This window comes from Megachile rotundata, chromosome 2 (assembly GCF_050947335.1).
Source record: "Megachile rotundata isolate GNS110a chromosome 2, iyMegRotu1, whole genome shotgun sequence".
NCBI classification, from domain to species: domain Eukaryota; kingdom Metazoa; phylum Arthropoda; class Insecta; order Hymenoptera; family Megachilidae; genus Megachile; species Megachile rotundata.
The window spans coordinates 24,112,484-24,137,193 of NC_134984.1; the positions used below are offsets into that span (position 1 = coordinate 24,112,484).

At 32.0% G+C, this 24,710-nt stretch overlaps 4 protein-coding genes across 13 annotated transcripts; 2 read left to right on the forward strand and 2 right to left on the reverse strand.

Moving 5' to 3' along the window:
* Positions 1-641: 641 nt before the first annotated feature.
* LOC100877676 (uncharacterized) lies at positions 642-4,283 on the forward strand. Its single transcript, XM_003707045.3, has 6 exons — positions 642-1,197; positions 1,325-1,445; positions 1,585-1,674; positions 1,787-1,978; positions 2,224-2,382; positions 2,720-4,283. The coding sequence occupies exons 1-6, from the start codon at positions 964-966 to the stop codon at positions 3,643-3,645; spliced, it is 1,722 nt and encodes a 573-aa protein (XP_003707093.2). The 5' UTR covers positions 642-963; the 3' UTR covers positions 3,646-4,283.
* A 777-nt stretch (positions 4,284-5,060) lies between these two features.
* Positions 5,061-14,246, forward strand: LOC100877790 (HP1 and insulator partner protein 1). 7 transcript variants are annotated; one of them, XR_013040684.1, is made up of 9 exons: positions 5,063-5,273; positions 5,896-9,777; positions 9,876-10,042; positions 10,104-10,279; positions 10,364-10,574; positions 10,654-10,797; positions 11,913-12,076; positions 12,493-13,569; positions 13,774-14,246. XR_013040684.1 is itself a non-coding variant. In XM_076540443.1 (9 exons), exons 2-8 carry the CDS (start codon positions 5,883-5,885, stop codon positions 12,063-12,065), a joined length of 4,641 nt encoding a protein of 1,546 aa, XP_076396558.1. In that variant the 5' UTR covers positions 5,063-5,273; positions 5,835-5,882; the 3' UTR covers positions 12,066-12,076; positions 12,493-14,246. The 7 variants fall into 7 exon arrangements, 6 of the variants coding, with proteins under 6 accessions (XP_076396560.1, XP_076396558.1, XP_076396554.1 ...); XM_076540443.1 differs by having other exon boundaries at positions 5,835-5,976; positions 6,082-9,777; positions 12,493-14,246; XM_076540439.1 differs by having other exon boundaries at positions 5,896-5,976; positions 6,082-9,777; positions 12,493-14,246.
* Positions 10,775-13,680, reverse strand: LOC105663650 (uncharacterized). 3 transcript variants are annotated; one of them, XM_012294029.2, is made up of 5 exons: positions 13,569-13,665; positions 11,628-11,811; positions 11,374-11,562; positions 11,108-11,314; positions 10,775-11,026 (listed from the first exon to the last, which is right to left on the reverse strand). In XM_012294029.2, exons 2-5 carry the CDS (start codon positions 11,733-11,735, stop codon positions 10,838-10,840), a joined length of 693 nt encoding a protein of 230 aa, XP_012149419.2. In that variant the 5' UTR covers positions 11,736-11,811; positions 13,569-13,665; the 3' UTR covers positions 10,775-10,837. The 3 variants fall into 3 exon arrangements, with proteins under 3 accessions (XP_012149419.2, XP_012149420.2, XP_076396625.1); XM_012294030.2 differs by lacking the exon at positions 13,569-13,665 and having other exon boundaries at positions 11,374-11,449; positions 11,521-11,562; positions 11,628-11,761; XM_076540510.1 differs by lacking the exon at positions 11,628-11,811 and having other exon boundaries at positions 13,569-13,680.
* Positions 14,078-24,641, reverse strand: Svil (Supervillin). 2 transcript variants are annotated; one of them, XM_012294028.2, is made up of 27 exons: positions 24,458-24,641; positions 23,989-24,144; positions 23,821-23,909; positions 23,615-23,741; positions 23,271-23,514; positions 21,785-23,194; positions 20,292-21,010; positions 19,990-20,195; positions 19,836-19,917; positions 19,632-19,746; positions 19,157-19,415; positions 18,774-19,053; positions 18,607-18,705; positions 18,364-18,532; positions 18,126-18,283; positions 17,803-18,044; positions 17,535-17,736; positions 17,302-17,453; positions 16,750-17,211; positions 16,512-16,662; positions 16,274-16,425; positions 15,917-16,189; positions 15,699-15,822; positions 15,425-15,619; positions 15,068-15,342; positions 14,735-14,890; positions 14,078-14,653 (listed from the first exon to the last, which is right to left on the reverse strand). In XM_012294028.2, the coding sequence occupies exons 1-27, from the start codon at positions 24,639-24,641 to the stop codon at positions 14,567-14,569; spliced, it is 6,768 nt and encodes a 2,255-aa protein (XP_012149418.2). In that variant the 3' UTR covers positions 14,078-14,566. The 2 variants fall into 2 exon arrangements, with proteins under 2 accessions (XP_012149418.2, XP_012149417.2); XM_012294027.2 differs by having other exon boundaries at positions 19,836-19,920.
* Between the last annotated feature and the right edge of the window lie 69 nt (positions 24,642-24,710).

Consider the following 24,710-nt stretch of genomic DNA (forward strand, 5'->3'; position numbering starts at 1 on the left):
GCACCATCCGGCTACCGAGCAACTTAGGTTAACTTTCTTCTTTCGTGCAAAAGCTAAGGATGCACGGCATTTCAACTTCCCAGAATGCCCTCCATTAGCATACTTATTTGTCATTCGACGCAACGTTAAACGCGTTTCACCCGTAAAACTGGCCAACTACCCCTCGGGCTGTGCCTTCGAGTTAATACAATAGACAATACAATACTTATGATAATGCATCGAAACCGTTCATCATTTAACGTTTGTACGTCGAAATTTCAGTACGATCAAAATAAATGCTGCTATTTTTTTTTTACTTACACTTGTTACCGGTGAGATATCGATTAAAGGTTACATCGTATACCAGAGAGAAGATGTAAATATACGAAAATGATCTTTAATCGATCGAAGATATTTAGAAAATAATAGAGCCCTCTATTTATAGGTTAATATCGAGACGAATCGTTTCGATATTAGAAAATGCCGCCCTTCGAAAGTTTGCTTAGCCATCGTACGGAAATCTGCGTAAGCTACGTTTCTGGTCGATAAATGACAGAAAAAATAAGTATGTTCGAAATCGGTCGATAAAGCAGTATTTCAATTTTTTATTATATATTTCGATACGAAACCTTTCAATTACGAGTGATTGAAACAAGCTGATTTTGCATTTTCGCGTCTTATTTTATCAAATTCTCGCATACTACATTCCTATCATCTTATTAAAACAATATTTCTATTATTTATTTTTTATAATATACACAAGACAATATCACCAAACTTTTTCCACCATCGAATTTACCAGCTTGTAAAAACATAATAGATAGGTATTTACGTAAATATGATCTTGATTTTCTGTTTGTCACGCGGCGCCACTATCGTCTCGTGCAATGAAAAAAAGTAAATAAATAAATAAACTTAACCTGCTAGCAAGGAAACAATAACGTATTATCCGTGAATCACGTAATAAGGATATATTATCGTGATATGCCTTCGTATTGCGCGGTGCCCAGTTGTAAACTTAACAAATATAAAGGTGGAAAGAATCCTTCGACTTTTCAAGTTCCAAATGATGAATCGCTTCGAGAAAAATGGATCATGTCCATCCCAGGAATTGAATTTTTAAGATTAAATCAACGTGTATGTGAGAAACATTTTGAGGAACATTTATTAATTAAAGAATATGTAAAATATGACAACAGTGGTAAACTTATAGCGCAGGTAAGATCTTACCAAGATTTTTATAATAAATAATAGATAACATTTAGATGTCCTCTAGCTAACATTTTTTCATTCTCTTATGTATTAATATAATAAATACTAAAATGAAATGTTCAAAATCTATTAGGTCCCTCTTGCGCATGCTCGTTTGAAAAAAGGCGCTGTACCAACGATATTTGACCAGACCTTTGAGTCAAGAAGTTCTCATAAAATTCTAACTACCGATCACACGTACGCGTTATTGCCATGTGAGTGTTATTCCATGTACTTCCTATTGCGTTGCTAACAATATGTAGCTGCCTATGAAATTATTTTTTAACGTATCTTTTAATAATATAGATTAATTTTAATATAATTATTTACTTATTATTTATTTTCAATGTACAGGCTCTTCCGTCTCCTTGTCGAAAGCCGATGCTGAAACTGTTTGTGTAAATACTTTCAGTAATTTGGATATAAATTCTAACGATCTGTGTAGTAAGTTCGTAAAATCTATTTCAAGAGATTCAAAAAAACGAACAAATTACATTTATAGCTATTTAATATGAAAACAATTAATAGTAACTACTAATGACTTTTATATCGATAGTGTCAGCAGATACATTGACAACAAATAAATTGCAAGCTAACGATTTATCGAATAATATTGAAAATACTACGAAATGTGAATTCGACTTAGAAGATGCATCTACAGAAATTAAAACGGAGTTTGTACCCACGAATTCTGAATATTTATTCGTTTCTGCAACTTCTGACATTAAACCCAATGTTGCTCTTCGACGTAAGTACTGGATGCTTTTTTATTACAGAAAAAGTTAATATACGAATAAAACGGTACTTTTATTTTCCCAGGCTTTTTCCTTGTATTTTCGCTAGTTAAAATAAACAACGATATATCGTAATAATATTATTTACAAAATAATATTTCTTCTGGATTGTTAAAATTAAAAAAGAATTCAGTGTAATAATAATTTAGTTAGCAGCATTTAATTACGTCTAAATTAATATACTTATATGACTTATTAGCCAAAGATGCGCTACCGAATAAGCATGCGGAAACAAAGTATCAGTGTGCAGCGAATGATATTTCAAGATCTAAGTTGTTGACAGCGAATGATAAAGCACAAGAGGATGCTTGGACCAATGTTACTTTCGACTCTGTCTCGTTTAACTTAAAATCTCTAGGTAAATACGGTATCTATTCGATTTCTGAAAAAGTTCAAATTCAAAATACATATTAAGTTGCTATGGTAGTATATTACTTTAATTTAAAATGATATTATTAAAAGTAAACTTGCCAAATTTTTAATAATCATTTCTTTACTTTTACTTATTTACTTTGTTAAATACTTTATTATTCTTGGTGTGATTGTAAAAATATGTATATAGATATCTAGTAGGTTTCCTAGCTATAATAACAGTACCAGTGCCCGCATCAGGCATGATCACAAGTGGCTTCTAAAATTTAGAGGTTTGAAAATTTCATAATTTCGGAATTTACATCAATTTTTCTTTCAAACAGGCGAGGATAGCATCGAGAATAATTTACGTATGAAACTGCCAAAACCATGGAATGCAAATAAATTGATAAAAGCATCAGAAGAAACTCTTTTATTATCGTGCATCGTACAAATCGATGAATACGGAATTCAAAAACATGTTCTCGAAAAAGCTGTTACAATTAAGGCTTCTAGGGAAATGATCTACGAAATTTATTCTACCCCTGTCGATATTACCCCAGCAAAACTTCCAAAATTTTTGAAAATGATTTCAACGTTACCGGAGATTTTAAAAAAATTTAAGGATTTGCGGACGTGCGAAGGAATTATGACGGTAGACTTAGATTATGTACAAAATCAAGGAGATTTCAAAAGAGACATTTATTCCAATTTACGACATAAAGATTGTTCTGTATTATCCATTCATAGTAAAAGATGCATTGCTTGTAAGAAAGCCTCTAAAATATTGTCCCAAAAAGTTAAAAGGATAAAAGACAAACAAAATATGCAACGTATATCTAATTCTGCAAATCCTCTCGAGCAAATGAAATTAAAAGCTTTAAAGAAAAAGCTAAAGTTCCGCGCTGCGGAAACTTATCGTTCGAAGAAGAGATTTCAGGTATTAACAAACTTCGTACTGAATCAGAAAATTAAAGTCGCTAACGTCTCGCGTGATGTATTGGAAAAAATTTCGAAGAATCAAAAATCGATCGTGCAAGAAATCGTTTCATCCGCTCAAAAATGTGACCCAAGAGGATGCCGATACACGAATGAATTCATATTGCTTTGCATGTTAATGAATATCAGATCGCAAAGTTACTATGAATTCTTGCGAAAAAATAATATTATACCGTTACCGTGTACAAAAACGATCAAAGATTATTTGACTTTGATAGGAAGTAAACAGAAGAGTGCAACAAACGAAAAATTTGTAAAAAAACTGTTATGAGCTTTGAAATGAAAAGTGACACTGATGCGCTCACATTGCCTCACCCAGAAGCGCCGCGAAATACATAGTACAATACGGAGATTCCTAAAGCATTAGCCTTCACCCATTGATGGGTTGCATTAAATATTCAAATACAAACAATTTTTAAGTAGTAGAACAATATCTTTTTTATTCAGCCTTCTTCGGCATCGTGTTAACTTCACACAGACGGAGAACGATACAAGATCCAATGAATAGATTTTTACTTCGTATCTCGCGTAATAAAATACCGATTGTGTAAAAAAAAGATTTCGTTATGTCCATTTATAATTTGAAGCCAACAGAGTTAGGAATTTTCGTTTAAAAAAATAACAAATTAACCTTGATGTGATCTTCCAATAGAAATCCAACCAAAAAATATGTACGCTGAGAAATATCAAGCCCGTGACATTGTTCCTTCCTTCGTATCCTACAACTATTGTATTTAACATTATTTTTTTTTTTAAATTGATCGATCCCTGAGCTGCAAAGTTATCAATTAACAGTGGTTAATTAAAATGATATATAATGTTTTGTATATATTTTATATCTAAATAAGATATAAAAAACTAATTGTGTAGAAGAACGTGACAAAATAAATAACAATGTATACATATTTATATGGACAACTATAATTTTTGACATAGTATTTATTTATATATATATTTATTTATAGTAAGCGAAAGTGTATGAATAAAGGAAAACAGTAACGATACGAAAGAGTATGCTAAATAAAAGATCACCAAATATACACGTTTGGCGTGGTGATCCTCGTAAGGGTTACTAAGGGTGCATGCGCGTTACTCTTCGTTACGGAACGTGCTTACTAATTAGAATTATGCGCGAAACAAACGAAAATTCGTTTTGACTATACGGTACTGTGTACCACTATTAGTTCATAAATTCAATTTCTATGCGGGAGAAAACTCGAAAGCAAAGCATGTTTATCTATAGTCAATCTTACACCCTAAATTTGATTGCATGTTAATGCTACACGTATTATTAACAAATTAATATTTTAATAATGAAATAATATACTTTTACAAATTCAAAAATTTGATATCAATATAACATAATAATTATAACATTGTCAATTATGACATTGTTAATTTATTGCCGTTGAATATAATGTAATATAACGTATATTTAAATGAAATACTTTTTTTTTATCTCTAATTGACTATTCGTAAAGACATTAGTTTTATGTTAGAACCAGTGATAACCCCATTTACTTAATTATTATACAAAAATTATCGAACATATCCCGCAAGTTTAATATTTTTATTATACTCTGACAGAATATATGACAAGCTTTTATTTCGAATTAAGGATTTATTTTATCCTATGATAACTATATTTGTGTAATAAAAAATTTAAATAAGAGTATTTAAATTGATAGCAGTAGTATGAACCTCTGACTTCATTCTTGTAAACATTGTGTTTGGATTTTAAGGAAGTAATTATTTTTTCGCGTGAAATCTATCAGAGTGCGATTTATGTAAGATATTTAACGAATAAGGTTTTCTTATTCTAAAAAGATGATCGTAATACTTAAATAATATGTAATTCTTATTGCATTCTATACAGTATGGACAAGGCAGTCCTGGTTGGTAAGTTTTCTGCCCTGCCATTAATATTATTTTGTACAACTGACAAAAATATAATTAAATAATAAGAAAAAGCAAGAGTAAAAGAGCTTTCAATTAAACGGAACAGATAATATTATTATCGAACAATTCAAATATATATATGTACAATCGTTAAATTGTTATAAGTGGATTGTTGTGCAGTGCGTTATTTATTGTGACTAAATTGTCGAAAAATTAATATATCATAGTTTTTCTTTTGTGATTTTTACATTAACATTAATTTGAAAATGTATTTGTCGTACAAGTTATATGATATTTTGTTTGCATTTTACTTAACGGAAAGAAAAGCAAATTTATTTTCTGAATAAATCAAGAATCTGTGTAAGGTTATGATAGGTTTAAAAAAATTGCTTAATTCAACGTCGAACACGTAAAGAAATTCCAGTTGTATGGTTTAATAACTTTTTTAGATAAATTGAAGTAACAAAAACAAATAAGTTTCAATAAATATTCATTTCTAACTGTTCTGTTTATCAATTTTTAAATATCAATTATACTAATTATTTGTTTTTTTATTAACAGGACAGTCCATGATTTGTTAAATAATTGTAATAATCTTTATGTTTTAACATGGAACAAATAGATGAAGTACACGGTGATACTATACAATTGAAACCAATAAAAGGAGAAAATTTATCTTTGTCGTTAGAATCGGAAGCAAATGGTAACAATATAATAAATATTCCTGAAGGTCAGGAAAGTAGTCTATTAGATTGTGCAGATAATACAATTCAAAATGCTTTTCCCTTAAATGCATGCGACGTAAAAGGTGCAATCGAAGAAGTTAACAACACTGTTGAAATAATAGCGGACACGAATAATTCTACTATTGGTGAATCTAAAAAAGAGGTAATAAATAATGATACGCAAATTGGTGAAAATCAGTGTACACAGATCAAGGAGGAAAATAAAGAGAACCAAATAAATGATTCGACCGAAACTAAGAACGAATGCACAGAAAATACATGTTTGGATAACGAAAGTACAAAATTTTCGAGTAATATCGATGTAATTAAAACGGAAGATAATAAACAAATTATTGAAAAACATGATGTTTGTACAGTGTTAAACATAAGTACAGTCGATGATACTAATGCTCAGTGTCAAGCATTAATTAAGACACTAAGTCAAACTTTTGAAGACAAAGACGAATCTTCGCGCGTTGCTGACACAGATGCAGATTTATCTACTTTGAACGATGGTAATTCAGAAGTTATGGTAGTGACTGTGGAAACTACCATCGACGATTCTAATGAAACAACAGAAGAAAATATTGTTCTAACGGTACACGAAAAGGACCTAGTAGTAGATTCCAATGAAAATGATACTTCAACGGATCAAAAAGAAACAAAAAACACTGAAATTATAAACGAAGAATTTAATTTGATAGACTATGCTCAAGAAAACGATGGAACTATAATAGAAGTGATTTCTACGGAGGTTGTAGATTCAGAAGTAACTGAAACGTGTAGTCGACAATGCAATAGAGAAATCTTGAACCATACTGTTTCCGAGAAAGATTCTATAACTTCTGCCAGTTCGGAAGTAACAAAGTCAGAAATTCTGAATAACGTTAATGTGGATAGCAATGAAATGCAAAAAAAATGCAACAAAAATAACGATGAAATAAATAACATAAAACAAGCAGAGATAAACGATAAAGGCAAGACTGACATATGTGATAATTCGTATAAAGGTAATGAAGTTATTCGTAATAAAGTTGTCATACCTGTACAAGTAGATAATCGAAAAGAGGAAGATATATCTACCAGCGAAGTAAACAAAATTAATACATCTAACAAAAGAAGCGTGATTCAAGATATTTTTGATGACTGGCGCGATGAAAATGTGGAAGACGATAATCAGTCAGCTTCTAAAATGCAAGACACTGTAGAAATTGAATTAAAAAGTTTATTAAACGATACAAAAACAATACAGACAATAGAAGAGGATACTGTTGTACTAGTCGAAGAAGAGATCACGTGTTTAAAAGAAGAGTTCGGTACGGATACGAAAAAAGTAGTACAAGTTATTAAAGAAAATAAAGATATACAGGTATCAAAAGAACAAATAGGTAATAATAAAACTGTGAACAAACAACATATTCAAAGTAGCGTAAAACCATCGCATAAGGACCAAGTTAATTTACCGGTATTACAAAATTCTGAACACGCTCTAAAGGACGTAACTCATGATTCGATTGCATGTAATCAAACGTCATCGTCACAAACACAAATTACGCCCAGTGTTAGTCGCGGTCGTAATTTAACTAGCCAAATAGCTTCACCAGCCGAGGTAACAGAAGCATTGAAAGAGAGACTTCGTGAGAAACAGAAAATTGTGGAGGCGCCGCCTGGACCTGACATATTTTTTGTGAAGAAACTAACTCAAAGATTATCGAGCAAATTAGCAGGTAGCCCAACAAGTTCTTTACCAGCCCTTATACCATTGCCTCAATCGACTACTCAATCATCTACTCATTGCGAGAAAAAATCAATAGATAATATAGGCGTAACAATTAATAAAGAAAGCAGTTCTGATAATAAAGAACTTTTAGCAATATTGGAAGGTGACGTTGATCCAGATTGGTCAAACTTAAAACCACCGACATTAACCGAAGAGGGAAAACATCCGATGAACATTGAACAAACTGGACATAACACACCGCCAAAACTTGATCCGTTGGTTGAACGAGAATTGGCACTGAAACAACTTTTAGAATTACCTGTTACCCCAGTTAAGAGAAGCACGGCAAGAAAAAAGAAAACACTTAAACCTACACCTACAAACGAAATTTCTAAAGATGTAGGGGTAAAATCTGTATCCGATGTAAAGAAACAAATTGTTAATATTGATTTAATAGACGAAACTACCGAATCATCTTCAAAGGATACAAAACCTGAGTCTGACACCTCCTCTGCGAGCGTTGAACAGCATGCTTTAGAAAAAAATGCAGAAGTAAACACGTCAGATGTGCGACTGGATGAATCAAGATCTGGTAGAAAACGTAAACTTACCGAAAAAGCTAGAGAACATGAACAGCAGCAGAATATTGTAAAACGGCAAAAAATAAACAAAAATAAAAGTTTGTTAAATAAAAAGCAAATTCAAGAAAAACCATCACAAATTACAACAGACATTGGTTTATTCGAAAATTATGCATCTGAAGAAAGTGTTTTACCGGTCAATAATGTAAACGATGACGATGTTGACATCACAATAACAAAAGTAGTAACAGCGAAACAAGTTACAGATAATAAAGTTGATTCAACGTTGAACAAGTCCGAGAATATACTTTTAAAACGTCCGAAACAAAATCTTAGTAAAAAGGAATCACAATCTATTACTACAAGGAATATGGTAGTTAAAAAGATATTGAGGCAAAATATGACTTCTAATAAAAAAGCTATTACTTTAAAAACAAAATTGAATGTACCGTCGAAAAAGAGTGGATCAAAACTTGTTTCAAAATCAAAACGAGTAACGGAAAACAGCCCCGGAGAAACTAAACCCAAAAAAAAGATCATAAATGAAATAGATAGATTACTGCAGGACGAAGGTGTTGTGAATTTACTATACGACGTGGAACAACCAGATAAAAAACGATTAATTCCAATTACTAAGTCTCAAGCGAAAGTTATGGACATACAAAAAGTACAGCGTGAACTTAAGATCAGGAAAAAATTGGTGCGTAATGCCGTTTTAAGATTACGTACTTCGGCAGCAGGTGTATCGAAAGTCTCTTCGAGGTCCAAAAGAACGTCTGTATATTTAAACGATATGCATGTAGATAAGAAAATTGGGGATCAAGTTATGTCTGTAAAATCAATAAGCGAACCATCTCAGGAGTTCATTTTACCTGCAAAAATAAGAAATGCAGCGGATGCATCTGTTATAATTAGAAGACACTCGTCTAGTTCGTTTTCTAGTGCATCTGGAAGTCCTAGAGTTAGCACCGATAGCCTAGAAAAAAGCGAAGGAGTTAAAGTTGACGAAGGTGGACCTCATTCTTTGAGATCTGCAAAGAGAAGGCATTCGCAGGATGATAAAATAAATATAAAGAAAATTAAAAAAAGAGTTTCATCAAAAACAGATACAGAAATTGTTACAGATACGGAAGACAAAACGTCTATTCCTGTACGCTTGAACAAAAAATCAGACTCGAAAAAAACTGATAAAAGTTCTAAACACCCAGAAATTACTATAATAAATGAGACTAATAGTGGTTTAGGCAAAGTTATCACCCGGTCTAATGGTGCAGCTACAGGTAAGGTAACATCTAAAACAAAGAAAACTACAAAAAACAAAGTTACATTTGCTAAAACAAGCGAGCAGGATAACGATGAGGGATTGTCCAAAAAAGAAGATGAACTTTCAGCCTGTCTCGCTGAAGCCGCGAATGCGCTTGCAGTAGTTAGTGCTGGAGGTCGATCTGGAAATTCGACGGCAAACCGTAAAAGCAAAGGTGAGAAAAGTAATCTTTGAAAATAACATGTTATAATTACACAATATCGTTATTACTTTATGATATGAAGTGCTAGTTAAAAAATTTATTTTTTACAGTAAATGCAAGTATTACTAAGACAGTAGAATCGGATAATAAAACAAAAATGGAAACTCGTAGTCAGTTCAGTAACAAAGAGATAAACGTACGGCGACACGGTAATCTTGTTCAATTAATACTTACACCGTCATCTTCGACGAAAATAAGGAACGCTCTTACTCTTCAGGTATTGTATTTAATATTTTGTTAAAGATTTATAAAATATCAGTTATTTATTAAATTTGTAGGTGATGCAAGAGTTTCGTGAAACATTATCTATTTTAAAGAAAGATGATGACTGTAGAGTTGTTTTACTAACATCAACAGGCAGCAGTTTTTGCGAAGGTCTTGAACTTTCTACGCTTTTACATGCAAATAAAGAAGAGCGGCGAATTCGTGCCCAAGAATTGGCTGATGCCGTTAAGTGTGTGCTTAATTATTATTGTAAAAATCCTATTAATGTTGCGTATATGTTAAACTCAGTTAATTTTTTTTCCCGGAAATTTAGAGACTTTATTAAAACTTTAGCATCATTCAATAAACCCATTGTCGCTGGGATTCAGGGTGCTGCGATTGGACTTGGAGTAACAATGTTACCTTTGTTCGATCTTGTTATAGCTAGCGATAAAGCAACATTTAGTACACCTTATGGAAAATTGGGTCAAATTGCCGAAGGCGCAGCTGTTTACACCCTATCGCATATATTAGGAAGTGCAATTGTAAGTGTTGAACGCGTATACAGAGATACATACATATATTTTAACGTGTTATTTCATTATGGATTTCTATTTTTTACAGACGAGCGAATTATTGTTAGGTGGAAGAACTTTAACGGCCAGCGAAGCGTTAAGAGCTGGTCTTGTAACTCGAGTTTTATGGCCAGACAGATTTCAAGTGGAATTATTACCAACTTTAAAACTAATGAGCGAACAATCTTCACAGGTATGTATTTTTTCTACATGAACATTTCAACAACTAAATATTACATATTTTCAAACGGAATACAATATCCTTTGTAAGCAGGTCCCGAATAAAGTAATTCTTGAACGTTCTCCTTGTTTTGATCTTTAAAGATGCACAAATGGTTTTGAGGACAAGTACACTTATAATACGTCGAATATAAATCAGCTCGTATGTGCCCACAAAATTCTCGAGTAACGCACATTCTTTTCTGTGTGAAAAAAAAATATATAATGAAATTTATTAGAATATACAAGACATCTATTAATCTTGTTAATTTTTCAAGATATACCTTGACACACTTGAACGTTTGCACAATTAAATCATTTTCCTCGTACACGTATTTTTGAAGTCTCCAGAAATGTGACTCTGGACAAGTACAATGCAAAGTGACGTTATATGGCGTTAAGTAAGAGTTATTTCGGTCACTTTTACCATATATTTGTACCGCTTCTTCGTTACGCGTACACACATTCATTTCTGCTATCGGAGAACAAAACTACAAGAAATAAGTTCCAATTTTCTATATTGCAATCTATAATAAACATTTATGCATACCTTCATATATGATTTGTTGTTAAGCTGGAGAGACATATCTTCAGGTTCTTTTAACCATTGCCAAGGACATTCCTTTCTATTGGGACAACGACAAATTCTTTCGGTTAAACTGGATACCCAAAATCGATCATAAATCACGTTACACACCTCGTTAATCTTACATTCGTGTAAATCACTTTCTCCGTTAATCTGCATTTTAAATATTATAAATTATACATTTGTTTTTTACCTGATTTGTTTTTAACTGTACATACATCATCTGAATATTTGAATGTAATATTGTTTAATTTGCTGTTGATTATAGTATAACCGGCAAAACATTTGGTTATCGTAGATAATAGAAAATAAGTTAAAACCAACATTTTTCTAAATATATGGTTGTTTAAAAGAATCAAACTTATGTTGCAAGTAACAGCAGAATGTTTTACTCGTCTCTATCTAGAAGTTAAATAAGTGTGGAGCTAATTAATATTTATACATGTTCTGATCTCTTTATTTGCATATGTATTGTATTCAATGCTCTGTTTAATCATTTTCAGTCTATGGAAGCTACGAAAACACTACTAAGACATGGTCTGCGAAAAAAATTGGATGCAGCATTGGAATCAGAGACTTATTTACTAATCCAACATTGGTGTTCCATAGAATGTCAAACTGCCATAAAGGCTTATATTGATGGAAAAGTTCTGTGAATATGCAAACGGTAATGTTGCGTTTATATTGTATATTTACTTTCTCTTATTTTTACGTTTAACTTAAAAAGAAATAAATATTTTGACGAAGTATTACACTTGGTAGTAACATTTTATAACATGCATAACAATATGAAAATGTAAATACATATTTGTCACTTGTTATATAACATATATATATTCTTTCTAGACAAAATCATTTTTAAATTAGTTGTGTCATGTATATGTTTGAATCGGATACAATTTAATTCAACATTATATTCTTGTTGTGCATTTTTTGTAAAATTAAAGTATACATATAATTGATGATGATTTTTACAAATTTTAACTATTTATATGTGAATTATTTTGTATCAGTGAATTAATTACAAATTTAATCTATAACTTTGTAAAATAAACGTATAAAACATATAATTATGTGCTACAGATGTCCAACGATTTGAATAAAAGCGCTAGTGTTATGTTCCAATACAGCTAATGTTAATTGGATACGAAAATAATAAGAGGGTTCATTTGGAAACATTAAAGTGAACAAAGAAATCATGACTCTCACGTGTTATTTTGCATTACGCACGATTTTAGATACGACGTAATGTGCAAAATGAATTAATCAGATGAACTATTTTAATATTAGAAAATTTAGATACGATAGATTTACATGTATATCTTAGTACGTAAATTGTAAGGCATTTTGCCTTTAATTACTTTTAAGTTATGCGTTACGTAAAAAAAGTTATTATAATATATACGAATATATTATGTTTCAAAATGAATACATGTTACTTTAATCATTTTTCATTATTGTGTATTTCAAGAATTCAATCGTATTACGTAACTGTTGAAAAATTGATAACTTAAGCGTGTATTAAAATTTATTTTATTACATTCCCTTAGAAATGAAAAAAAAAAAGAAAAAAATGATTAAAGTAATAAATGTATCCGTTGAATCAGATAACACGCGTATATCATGTTCTTTTTTTTTATAAACTGCATAATTAATTTATGTTATTCGAGATAAATATATGTGGCGTATCTCGTTCTGTGTATATGCGTGCTTGTACGTGAGAATGACTACGTGCGTATGTGTGTATATGTAAATTTCTCATAGAATATGAATATTCTAGAATAACGAAACGACCATTGTAAGCATTGCAGTGAATTTACGTTCTTTGCACACGTTAACAAATTTTGAACCGAATTATATGTTCGAAGTTGATTTATAATTCTTTTGTATTTTACATAATCTTGTGCCTTGGTGAATTTATAAAATAATAAAAAAAGAACACACATTTGTAATTTGCCGTTAAAAAATACGTGTACATTTGATTAATTATAGCAGATATTTAAAACTTAATGTACCAAATTGTTTCTACTTGTTTTTTCTTTGCATTACAATAATAAACTCTATTGATTAATTTTGTTGAACATATGTTTTTTTCACGATTATTTTATAAATTTAACAATATATTTTATTCCGATGTCATATAAATCTCAAATACATACGGTATGTAAAATGAAATTATACATATGTGCAATAAAGTTTCGTCATATGGCTTTGAACCGGGATCGAAATTGAAAATTTGTATATATGGAATTTGGAAATTTTACAACGTTAAATTAAAAAATTTGAGAATTCGGATGTTCGAGAGACAAACATTTAAGAATCGAAGATTTAGAAATTAGAGAATTTAAGGATATGGAAATTTAGACTTTCAGGTATTTGGAAATTTGAGAATCTACTACTACTACTACTACTACTGCTACTACTACTACTGTATCCAAAAGTTTACGCGAATGGGATCTGTCAACGGATTATAATATGAATGGGAACCCGTATAGTTAGAGTGCGTCGTACACGAAATAATGCTACACTATTCAATACGTACTTCAGCAAGAATTATTTTTGATGAAGTGAACTGCGCAACATTTTCCCATAACGAATGTTACGGCATATATAGTATGCGTGTGATCGTTTTAGGATTATGGGAGGGTTATGAAATAAAAATCGAAGCAACATTGAGAAATTTCATTAAATACTGTTCAAAAACATGGAGTATGTTGTAAAGAATACAGTTGCTCTTGTACAAATGTTACACATGTAAGAATAAGCCATTCTAAACATACTGTATTATCATTGAATACAAAGCTCATACAAATATAAAGGAAATATTCACAAGCCAATTTTTTTACGTTTAATATGTATTAAAAATATATAATCACCTATCTGTGTATGCGTCGCAGTATGTATACATACACGCGCACCATGTAGTATATATTATATTTGAAATATTAGTAGTAAACATCTTCAATTGCATTATAATATTAGTATTTTCTTTTTCTTCTGTCGATAGGCAACTTTAGGCGTATCTTAAACGCGGATACATTGAAAAATTAATAAATCTGAAGTTTTTAAACATCATAAAACAATTAACAAAAAAACTTTAATAATCGCTTCACGGGGGGCAGCTATTTCTTGTAGGATCGGCAGTCTGAACGTTTTATCAAAAAAGTCCTATTTCTTTCTTAAGATTCATCTGTTTCCAAACTGGAAGTTCTTGAAATTCTTCTTTAGTCATACCTAACAATTCCTGTTAGAAATATTAATTATGTGTCTTTCGTTATTGAAATCAATTTACTAATTAATGATTTGCATAAGTTATAAAATTTACTTGAAAATGTTGTTGGGATAAATACAGTTCCAAGCGTGTAGGATCGACTCCTTCTGGTAAAGGTCGTTGTAATAATTGAGCCGGAGGATACGTACTTTGCGTTAATCGATTTAACTCACTTTCTACAGTTAATACCTCACCAGGCTTCCGGCCATCCTATTTGTAAAAGAAATGTTTTATTCATAATTATACTTTTATTATTTTCAAATTTTCATAATTTTTCGACGTTTCAGGTCAGTTTGGTTGTACAATCAATCTCACATATCTTGAAATGTACCACCCTTCTGTCAGCAAAGTCTGTATCATCAATAATTTTGATAAATATGCAAATACCTCTATGTTTAGTTCCGCTATGTCATCACGATATGACCATGTGGGAAACAAATTGATGAATTGTAATGGTTCTAGACCAGCCCAGACTAAATAAATTGGATATTTATTTGTTTCTGGATGAATTTTTTGCCAGTATTGCATCGCCATTGTCATGGCTGCTCTTCTTTCTGCTTGCCATCTTACTGCTTTACTACCAGACTGATCTTCTCCTCCGTTATCGGGCCACCAACCTTGCCATATCCATAATTCGTTTTTATTATCCAACAAAAATAAAGCTAAAATGATAAATTAATGGTCTTATATTCAATGCGATCCACGCAAAATGACCTCACTTAGGTTCAGTAAAATATAAAATACCTGGCTGGTGAGCTTGATACAGCTCTTCTTGTAGAAAAGGAAACGGATTTGGTAAAGAAGCACGATGAGGACACAATATTTCTACAGGTTTAAATTCTTTTGAAATGCTTGATAAATGAAACAGTCTTGGAGTATGTTCTTGTAATCGTTCCTTTTCCAGCGATACATACAATTTTTTGTTCAATCTACCTAATGCTGTACAATCAAATTCATTTTATTAAGCAATACGTGTCGTAATAATAAAGCGATATTAAACATCTACGCTTCTATTTACCACTAATGAATTCTTTCGGTTCCATTCCTTCATTAATTTCAAGAATTTCTATACTACTTTCAGATGACAAGCCAATTTCCGGAGGTCGATTTTTTTGCAATAGTGTTGCTGCTTTAAATATGTTCTAAAAACATTAATTTTTCCATTTTGTAGAATGTAAAAAGTTCAATGTATTAAAGTCATTTTAAAGTTTTACGATTAGGAGTTAGAAAGTGTACCTTTTTAATGTGAGATAATGTATTAGATCCATGCCATATATAAATTTTATTATTTGCGGTATCCAGCAATATGAGAGAACCTCTGCTTCGTAATTGGCGAGTGCTACAAGGAATCTCTATTAAAGACACCTCTGACTCTAAAGTACCTCGGCATATGTACAATCGCCATCGCTCGTCGCATTTTGTATTCGTTTTCTTGCCACAGTGTACGATCATTCCTCCAGAAAATAAGTTTAAAAATGCAGCCGGCTCATGTCCTTGAACTACACGAAGCTACAAAATATGTGCGCGTATACGTAAATTTCAACGATTTATATAAGTTACATGTACTTTTAGTAAGATTTTATTAATAATTACTTGAGGCGCTTGATCATTATCTAATTCAACGGTTAGTAACGCTGCAGCACCTTGTTCATTCAAAGACGCATTCTGCCCTTGCCAAATAAAATACACCGAACGATCACGACCCTTCGCAGAATGCTTTGACGGTAAACCGCTAAGCTCTCGACCTGCATAAAGAATTACGTAATGTATCGATAAACAAGATCAAAGTTAATGATCTAAAACGAAATTTCGCTATAAATTTGATATTTACCAGTAATTGTAACGGAATACATCCATCGTACAATATAACTGTCTCCAGAATAAAACTGACCAATGGAAGAGTCATCTAACAAAGTATGAGAGAATTCATCGATGTGCCACACCTTCACTCCAGTCGTGGTAACAACGTATTGTTTCATTAACTAGAGAATTAAATTGTGAAAAATGAAGCGTTTAAATCATACGTTGAATGTACATCATACATATATTATTAAAAAATATATAATTACCTCGTCATCGTACCAACCAGTACCTCTACCTAAATGACTTCCTTCAAGAATTAGATCAACAGCAGTATTATTTTCTTCTAGCAGATTATCAATATTGCACACTTCGATGGTTATGGTTCCATCAACTTGCTCTTTACTTTTAGCGCTTTTAACTCGTATTATATTAGACACATTTGGCCAGTCGAGAAATTTTTCTCTAAAAAGTATCGTTTCCACGTGCTGTGTCAACTTGGCGAGTAAACACCATTTTGGTCTGAATTTAGCAGATTTTAAATCCGTTATTGATACAGTACGTCTACCGATCATAGATGCGGCGGTGATTGGACATACGGCACATTCCGAATAATCGTATCCTTCTTGCCACATTTCTGTAGCCAGATGCGTTGCAAGTTTTTTTTTATCAGCAGAAGCTCCTTTTCCACTCCATATATACATTTCACTGCCAAAATCAAATACCAAAACCTGAGAAAAGAAAAAGACGATTATTCGTTAATAAATGAAAACATGTACGTACGCATAATATCGAAACGAAGTTTTTTCATAATTAGAAACCTTATTTGGATCAAGCATTTCAATTTTTGGTATAGCACCCCAAAATTTTTCGAGAGGTACTAATTCTTCATCTTTAATTTCATATACCATGTTCGTATCCATCATGACCGTTTCATAAAGTTCATCCTCGTCAGGATGCCCGCCATCGATAACTATTATCCGTCAATATATATTTGTTACTCTTTTATTTTCATTATTTTCATATTAGCGTTACATGACAGATATCATCTTACCATTCACGTCTTCACTTTCGATTCCAAGATAATTCCAAAACTTTTGCAACTGACTTTTTGTACAAGTTATTTTATCTTCGTTAATAGTAATCACTTGAGATGCTTGACAACCAAGGTCTTTGTTTTGTTGAATACTCAACGCTATTTCTGCACCACGAGTTTTTTCAATGATGTTACAATACTTTCCAACATAGTTATAAACCTGAAAATTGAAAATATATTACTTATTAAAATATTACAAATAAATAAATATTGTTCTATTAATTACCTCCGATTTTGTTACCAAAACGAAATTATCACCGCTATTTATACTTTCTGCGACTGGCTCAACTAATCGTACTTGTATGTGACGTCTGCCCTTAATTAAAATCAACATTTTATCTTTATATGGTTGCAGCTTGTTCGCTGAAATATTTGTTTCCGTAACATTCCTTAGCGTTATATTACTAAAATCTTCGGTAGAAGCTAGGCCTGCTAAAGCTTCCATTGCTAACGATGAATTTTTGGCTACTATAAAATAATACAATGATATAGTAAACGTATCGTGTGACGTCAATAGTATACGTATAACAAAATATTACAATGACTTACGTTTTTCGACATTTAATTGTTTCATTACCTTCTCTGCAATACCAGTCCGTATCTCGGTATATTCTGATTTTAAATCGGTACGAGCTGCAAGCGATTTAAGGGGATTTCTAGATACGACACGTCGTCGTTTTAAATGTAGATTTCGTTTCTGAACTAATCTACAAACGCATAAATTTATTCGAAATGTTATTACCAAATATAATCAGTGATATATGCTAACAAGAGAAATTACACTTACAATTCAGACTGCGAGGTAATCATGTCAAAATCGGTCTCGTTTAAATCAATAGATTCAGTCTCACATTTTTCTAATGAAATTCCAGTGAAAAACGAAGTGAACGTTTCATCGTCTATCTTAGGTACTGATACCACAGGTGATGTATTCTTTCCTGCTTTCAATTCTTCGCCTAATAAAATATATGAGCTTCAACGTAATCTTTAATTGAAAATTAATTACCTACCTATTAAACAATCTACTAACCACTGTCTTCGCTGGCAGGTTCAGAAAAGCTTCCTCGCGACTTAATATACGAAGCTTTATTTGGACTAGTCGGCGTAGACGCAACATCCTTTGCGTATCCTGTTTGAAAATACATTTCCGCATTTCCAGTACTCTCTTCTTCGGTTTTAAATTTGAAATTACATTACCTTTTTTCGCTCTGAATCGTTCGGGTCGAGGCGTTTTCTTCTTTCTATCTGCAATACTCCCTGTAACTTCGATAAGCGGCGAAGATGGTCCTGGATCCAAATTCTCTGGCTGTTCTACCTTCATTTTACCAGCCACTGTAAATTTTGTTACGTCCGATGCAGCTATTCTCTTTCTCCATCCCTCTGTAGCAGATTCTAACTTTCCAAGACAATCGGCTAGTACTCCTTGTTTAATGCTTAACTCTTCTTTACCGAGCAAGCCAGTAGCTGATAATCCATCCTAATCGTCGATTTCAGTTAATTATAGTTATGCATATTAGATTGTTCAGATTTTAGAACAGAATCGCTGTGATATCAACAATTTAAACAGAAAAAAATATTACAGATGGATTAGGTGATTCCGGTGCTATGCGTTTTTTCCAACTTGTAGTACCACTCCGCTGTAGTGCAGCTAATCGTTCCGCGATACTCATGCTTGGACCATCATTAGTATCTACCGTCGGTATTGCTTGTGTCGCGCTGCGATATAATCCTGGAAGAGCTACAGGATGTTGCTTTTGCGTTCTTCCAGTACACGAGTCACTTTCGTTGGTTTTGCTGCTAATCGCATGGTGACTGGCGCTCTTTAACAACGAAGCATACCTATAAATAGTTTATTATAATATACGCGTATGTCCACATTTTTTACATTCTTTTACATAATATAATCTTATCAGCAATTCTAAATAAATGAAAGGACATTCTATTCTTTTAAAAAAAAAAAAAAAGAAGAAAGAAAAAAAAACGTTTTCACATATAAAATTTGTATAAAATACGTTACTAATACAAAGTATAATATTTTCACGTGAAATCTATTACCTAGTTTGTTTCGAAAGAGTTTCATGATTTTGAACAAAAGTCTTTTCCGATGTCCGAAGCATTTCTTCGTGTTCTTTAGATGTAACAGTTTCAGTTTGAAATTTGCTAACGTCATCTAATGAACATATAAATATTGTTATATCTATTGAATATCACATGCACAGAAACATACTGTACACATTTATATAATTTCTAACTACTTACCAACTTTATCATTATCTTTTTTATATGTAGAACTCAAATCAAACTGCGTAGTATAATTATGTTTCATTTCACCCTCTACATCCTGCTGCATAAGATCTTGTATCGGTATTGATTCGATTAATTCATTCGTTTTATCAGGATATAATACTGTTACCTTATTCTCTTCCATTTTTTGATTGGATTTTAATATAGAACGTGGTAAAACATCACAATTTTCGCATGTTCGTTGTTCTAATTCTTCAGACTCCTTTTTAAGTACGGATTTTATTAACTTCATACCTTCGAGTTCAGGACTTTTTGTTCGAGGTACACTATGCGTATGTAACTGTATAGTTTTTAAAATACTTTTTGGTAAATTACCTTGAAAACCATCAACGTTTTTAGAAAGTTCAATTAAAGAAAAAAAAAAATTAAAGTATCACCGATAGTTTACCGTAACAAATGTATGGTACTTACACATCATGTCTAATGGAGGCTGATTACCAGTACTTAATGGGGATATTCGCGATGCTACTTCAACTTCCTCGGATGTAACCGGTTGCGTTTTATATCGAGTAGCTGGCCGTCTTCGCAAATGCCTTTCAATTGACGCATTATTTGATACCGAACTTTTTTCAGTATCAATTTTCTGATTAAATAAACGTACTCGTTCTGCCAAACTTAATTTAGAAGGATCTAGTTCATCGTCGGTTGTATCCGATTTTAAATCTCTATTAGAGATATTGCGCTGGTTTTGTAAAACTGCTTCCTGTACTTCTTGAAGAGTTACCGGTTGTGTATTGAATCTATCGTTTCCTTGATATTTTCGTTCTCTATACCTTTGTATTCCATGTGATCCTTTATTCGGTTTATTTTGGAATGAACTATCCTTTTCTATAGAGTTTACTTTTTCCTGTAAATTTCTGAAATGTAACGTCATCTTGGAAACGCTATTGCTACGATGTACACCATTAGTTTCCTGGGTATCTGTATCGTCTAATTTTCTTTGTAACAACAGCGCCTCATCGTCCGAATACTGTTTGTTATTAATCATTTTTTCAGAAAACATAACACCGTTACTCGTATCGTTGTCCATAGAAAACCCACATAGATTTACTTTATTTTCTGCCTCGGGTTCAAAGTCATTAACTGTTTGCTTTTCTTTGTCCATTAATACTAATTTCTCATTTGTTGTGCTGTAATTAGATGCATCATTAATTTTTTTATTGTTATATGTATATAAGTTAAAAATCTTATTAGAGACATATGCATAAAAAAATGTTTAATAAACTATCATTTCTATATACATATACATATATATATACATATATATATGACAAGAATCGATGGATTCATTCATCTTGGTAAAGGAAATTATTTTAGATCGTGTTTTCTGAACGTTTGAATGTGCGGCTGCAGAAAATGAACGTGACAAGTAAATAAATTTTTTGCTTGACACGTTTTACAAATCACAAGTTGCATTCAAACAAAACAACTTAAATCTTTAAACAAATATACAGGTTGCATGCATGTTCTGATTCTCTGTTTTCCGGTAGCTTTTAGAATCGCTAGGTGATCTATAATTAAACTTGGCATAGTGTCAGAGTCTTACAAACTTATATATCACTATGTCAAACAAATTGTACAAACAAATTGTTTAAGATATTAGAAATTGACAATGATACAACTATTGCCAATTACAATGCATATTTTAATAAAAGAAAAAACGTTGCGTAACGATAATAATAATTAGAAATCTTTTAATATTATTATTTAAATATAATTAGATAATATTTATAAGACTATAGATTTTCTATAAAATTTATAAACTTTTTTCTCCAAAATATATGCTCAAATAACTCAATATATATATATATATATATATATATTTCGCAATTGTTGCTTTTTATTATAAATATTATTTTACATCATTTTCTAAAATATAATGTATTAATATAAACAACACGTACCCGTACAGTGTGTCGCAGGAAGCAATAGAAGAATTGGCACTCTCGCTACTTAGAGGAAGATCCGTTTTTGAAGAGTTACTAGTTACCATGAACTTTTTCTGTGATTTCTCTTCCGATGTATCATTCACAGATATTAATTCGAGAGATCTTCGTTTGTTAAGTACACCAGTAAATTCATTGTGGATGTTAGATGGTTGTATATGACCCACAGATTGTGCTCTTTTCCGTAAAAATACATCTGTTGATTTAGAAGACGCATCATCATTTATAATCGTCTCGTCGCATAAATTCAAACGGACTCGTGATTCACTCTCTTTACAGCCAGTTTGTTTCAATATAGGTCGTACAGAATCATTTTCCACTGTCCCGCTTGTTCTAGTTTGTAAAACGCGACTTCTAAGCATCGATAACTTTTTCGGCGAGGTTAATTCCGTTTCATTACATTCATCTTGTGAATTTTTCCGAGTTGATTTCAAAATTGTCTTTTTAGGTTTATCGTCATGTTCGTCGGATTCGGTGCTCGACTTCTTTTTCAATATTGGCCGTGGCTCTATGGACGGAGGATCGCTACCAAACGATTCCTCTCTACTGTGTTTCTTCTTTAATATTGGCCTCACCTCGGAGCTATCAAGTATTTCGGGACCACTCACACTTGTTGCATCCGTTGTAATGGTCACGTGATGATTAACGTTGTTTGATCGCAAGCTATTTATAGATTTTCTTTTAAGTATACCTTGTGGTTCCAAAGAAGCGATTTGACGATCTTCCCTATCGTCTTCCCTAGATGATTTTCGTTTTAATATAGACGTCGGCTGCGGATCTGGGCTCTGATCCCTTTTAATAATTTCTTCCAAAGACGATCGCCTTTGATTTTTTAATATTGGCCTGAATTCAGAATAAATATTATCGGCAAACGAAATGTCTGGCGAACAACTACGCCGCCGAAGTATTTCACTTTCGTCTAAGCTACTACGTTTCTTTAAAATACCATGTCTTTTGTGTGTTGGTTCAACTACAGACGGTGAAAATGTTACAGGTAAGACGGTATGAGTTGAACTGGACAAATTTTGATTCATTTCATTTTCAGACATTTTATGTTTTAGAATTGAGACCGGTGTATGTTGCAGGCTTAAAGATCCGTCGTGACAATGTTCATCATTTGATTTCTTTAAAATGGAACTCTTTCTTGGAGATGATTGTAACGCGCGTACATTGTTCAAGTTACTTTCGGTACTATTAGAAGGATTTGCGTGTGGTAATACGGTAGACGAATGATTTTCCAACTGTGGTCCGTAATTTGTTGGCAAATTTGTATGCGACGTAAGTCGTTCCACACGTTCTATAGCCGATTTCGTCAATGCCGTTAATGCATCGACTCTTCGTGAAACTTCTGAATCACTATGACCGCCACTATTATAAAAAAAATTAATTTTTATATTAATCTCACATATTGTACAATAAATAATGATAAAAGTACAGTTATTACCTAGTTCGCTCCATATTCGAAAATTTAGCATTCACAGATGTATTTACAGAAGGCAATATACAAGCTTTTGAAGAAGTTGTAACTTGAGTACCAACTTTCCTGTAAGCCACCTTTGACTCTGAGGATTTTTTATCTAAATTATTTGTTGCTTGACGTTGATTACTAGAATTTGAAGTAGATATCGTATCAGATATGTAACTTTGCTTATTTGATTGTCTTCTGGTTTGTCTAACACTATGTTCGGCTAAAATACATATTAAAATTTTTGTAAATGCCAATCCACAGAAACCAACACTGCAAAATATGAGCACGAATCTAAATAACTATTTAGTTAGATCACTCACACTGACACGAACGATCTCCTGTTGATTCCACGTTAAGTGATCGATTTAAATATGATTTCCGTTTATAACTTTTATCCCTTTCTCTCACAGAATTTATGATACTATTGTTACCCGACACTGAATTTTCCTGGAAATAATATTATATGTTCTATTTTTAAATTATCTCGATGTAGCTTTTATTTGGTAAATTAAACACAACTACTTACATCTTTAATCGATAAACTACCGCTGGGTTGGAGGCCTAAAGGAGCAGAAGCTTCCGAAACACCTAATTTTCTCGATAACATTGATCCACCTACATAAATGAAACAAATTTGAAGGTAATAGAACATACAGCGTGCTCTACAAAAAACAGAAAGCAAAATGCAACTTACCATTAGGGGATATAACTGATGCAGCCCTTAATCTAGAAGTCTTAGTTTCACGAATTGGCGCTGCTTTATATAATGTAAGATTTTTACTTTCTTTATTCTCTGATCTTGGAATTAACCGACTACTTCTTTCCAATATGGAAGTACGATTTTTGTTTCCTATCATAAAAACATCGATTTCATTAAATTGAAGTAGATTGCATATACATAAGAGTAATGACATATTCTTTGGCAATTGTTTTTAAAAAAATTAATTTAACCCTCTGACTACTCTTGTAACCATATCAATGAGGTACTATTGACTGCGCAACAACTAGATTATATATAATAAATCGATGGCTGTGTAAATGTATGTAAAGACATTTTATCATTTACTGTTGTAAACAGAAAATTCAAGGAGTTAAATATTAAACATTTAACTTTACAAGTAGATAAGTTTTCAAAAAAATTTTAAGTTACCTAAAATACTTACTATTTATAACACTAGGCGTTATACTCTTTTTAATTGAACATTCTGTGTTCTGCTGATTATGATGCACCTCGTTATAAGGAGAACAAATGTTCCGATTCTCATATTTAATAGAATCATTTTGTGAGCCATTCGAAGAACTTTCTCCACTGGTTGCCATTAAAACTGTGGCTCCAGCAGCTACCATTCCTAAAAATAAATAAATATTAATTCCGGCATTTGTAAACATATTTATCATTATCGTCAGTCAATTGAC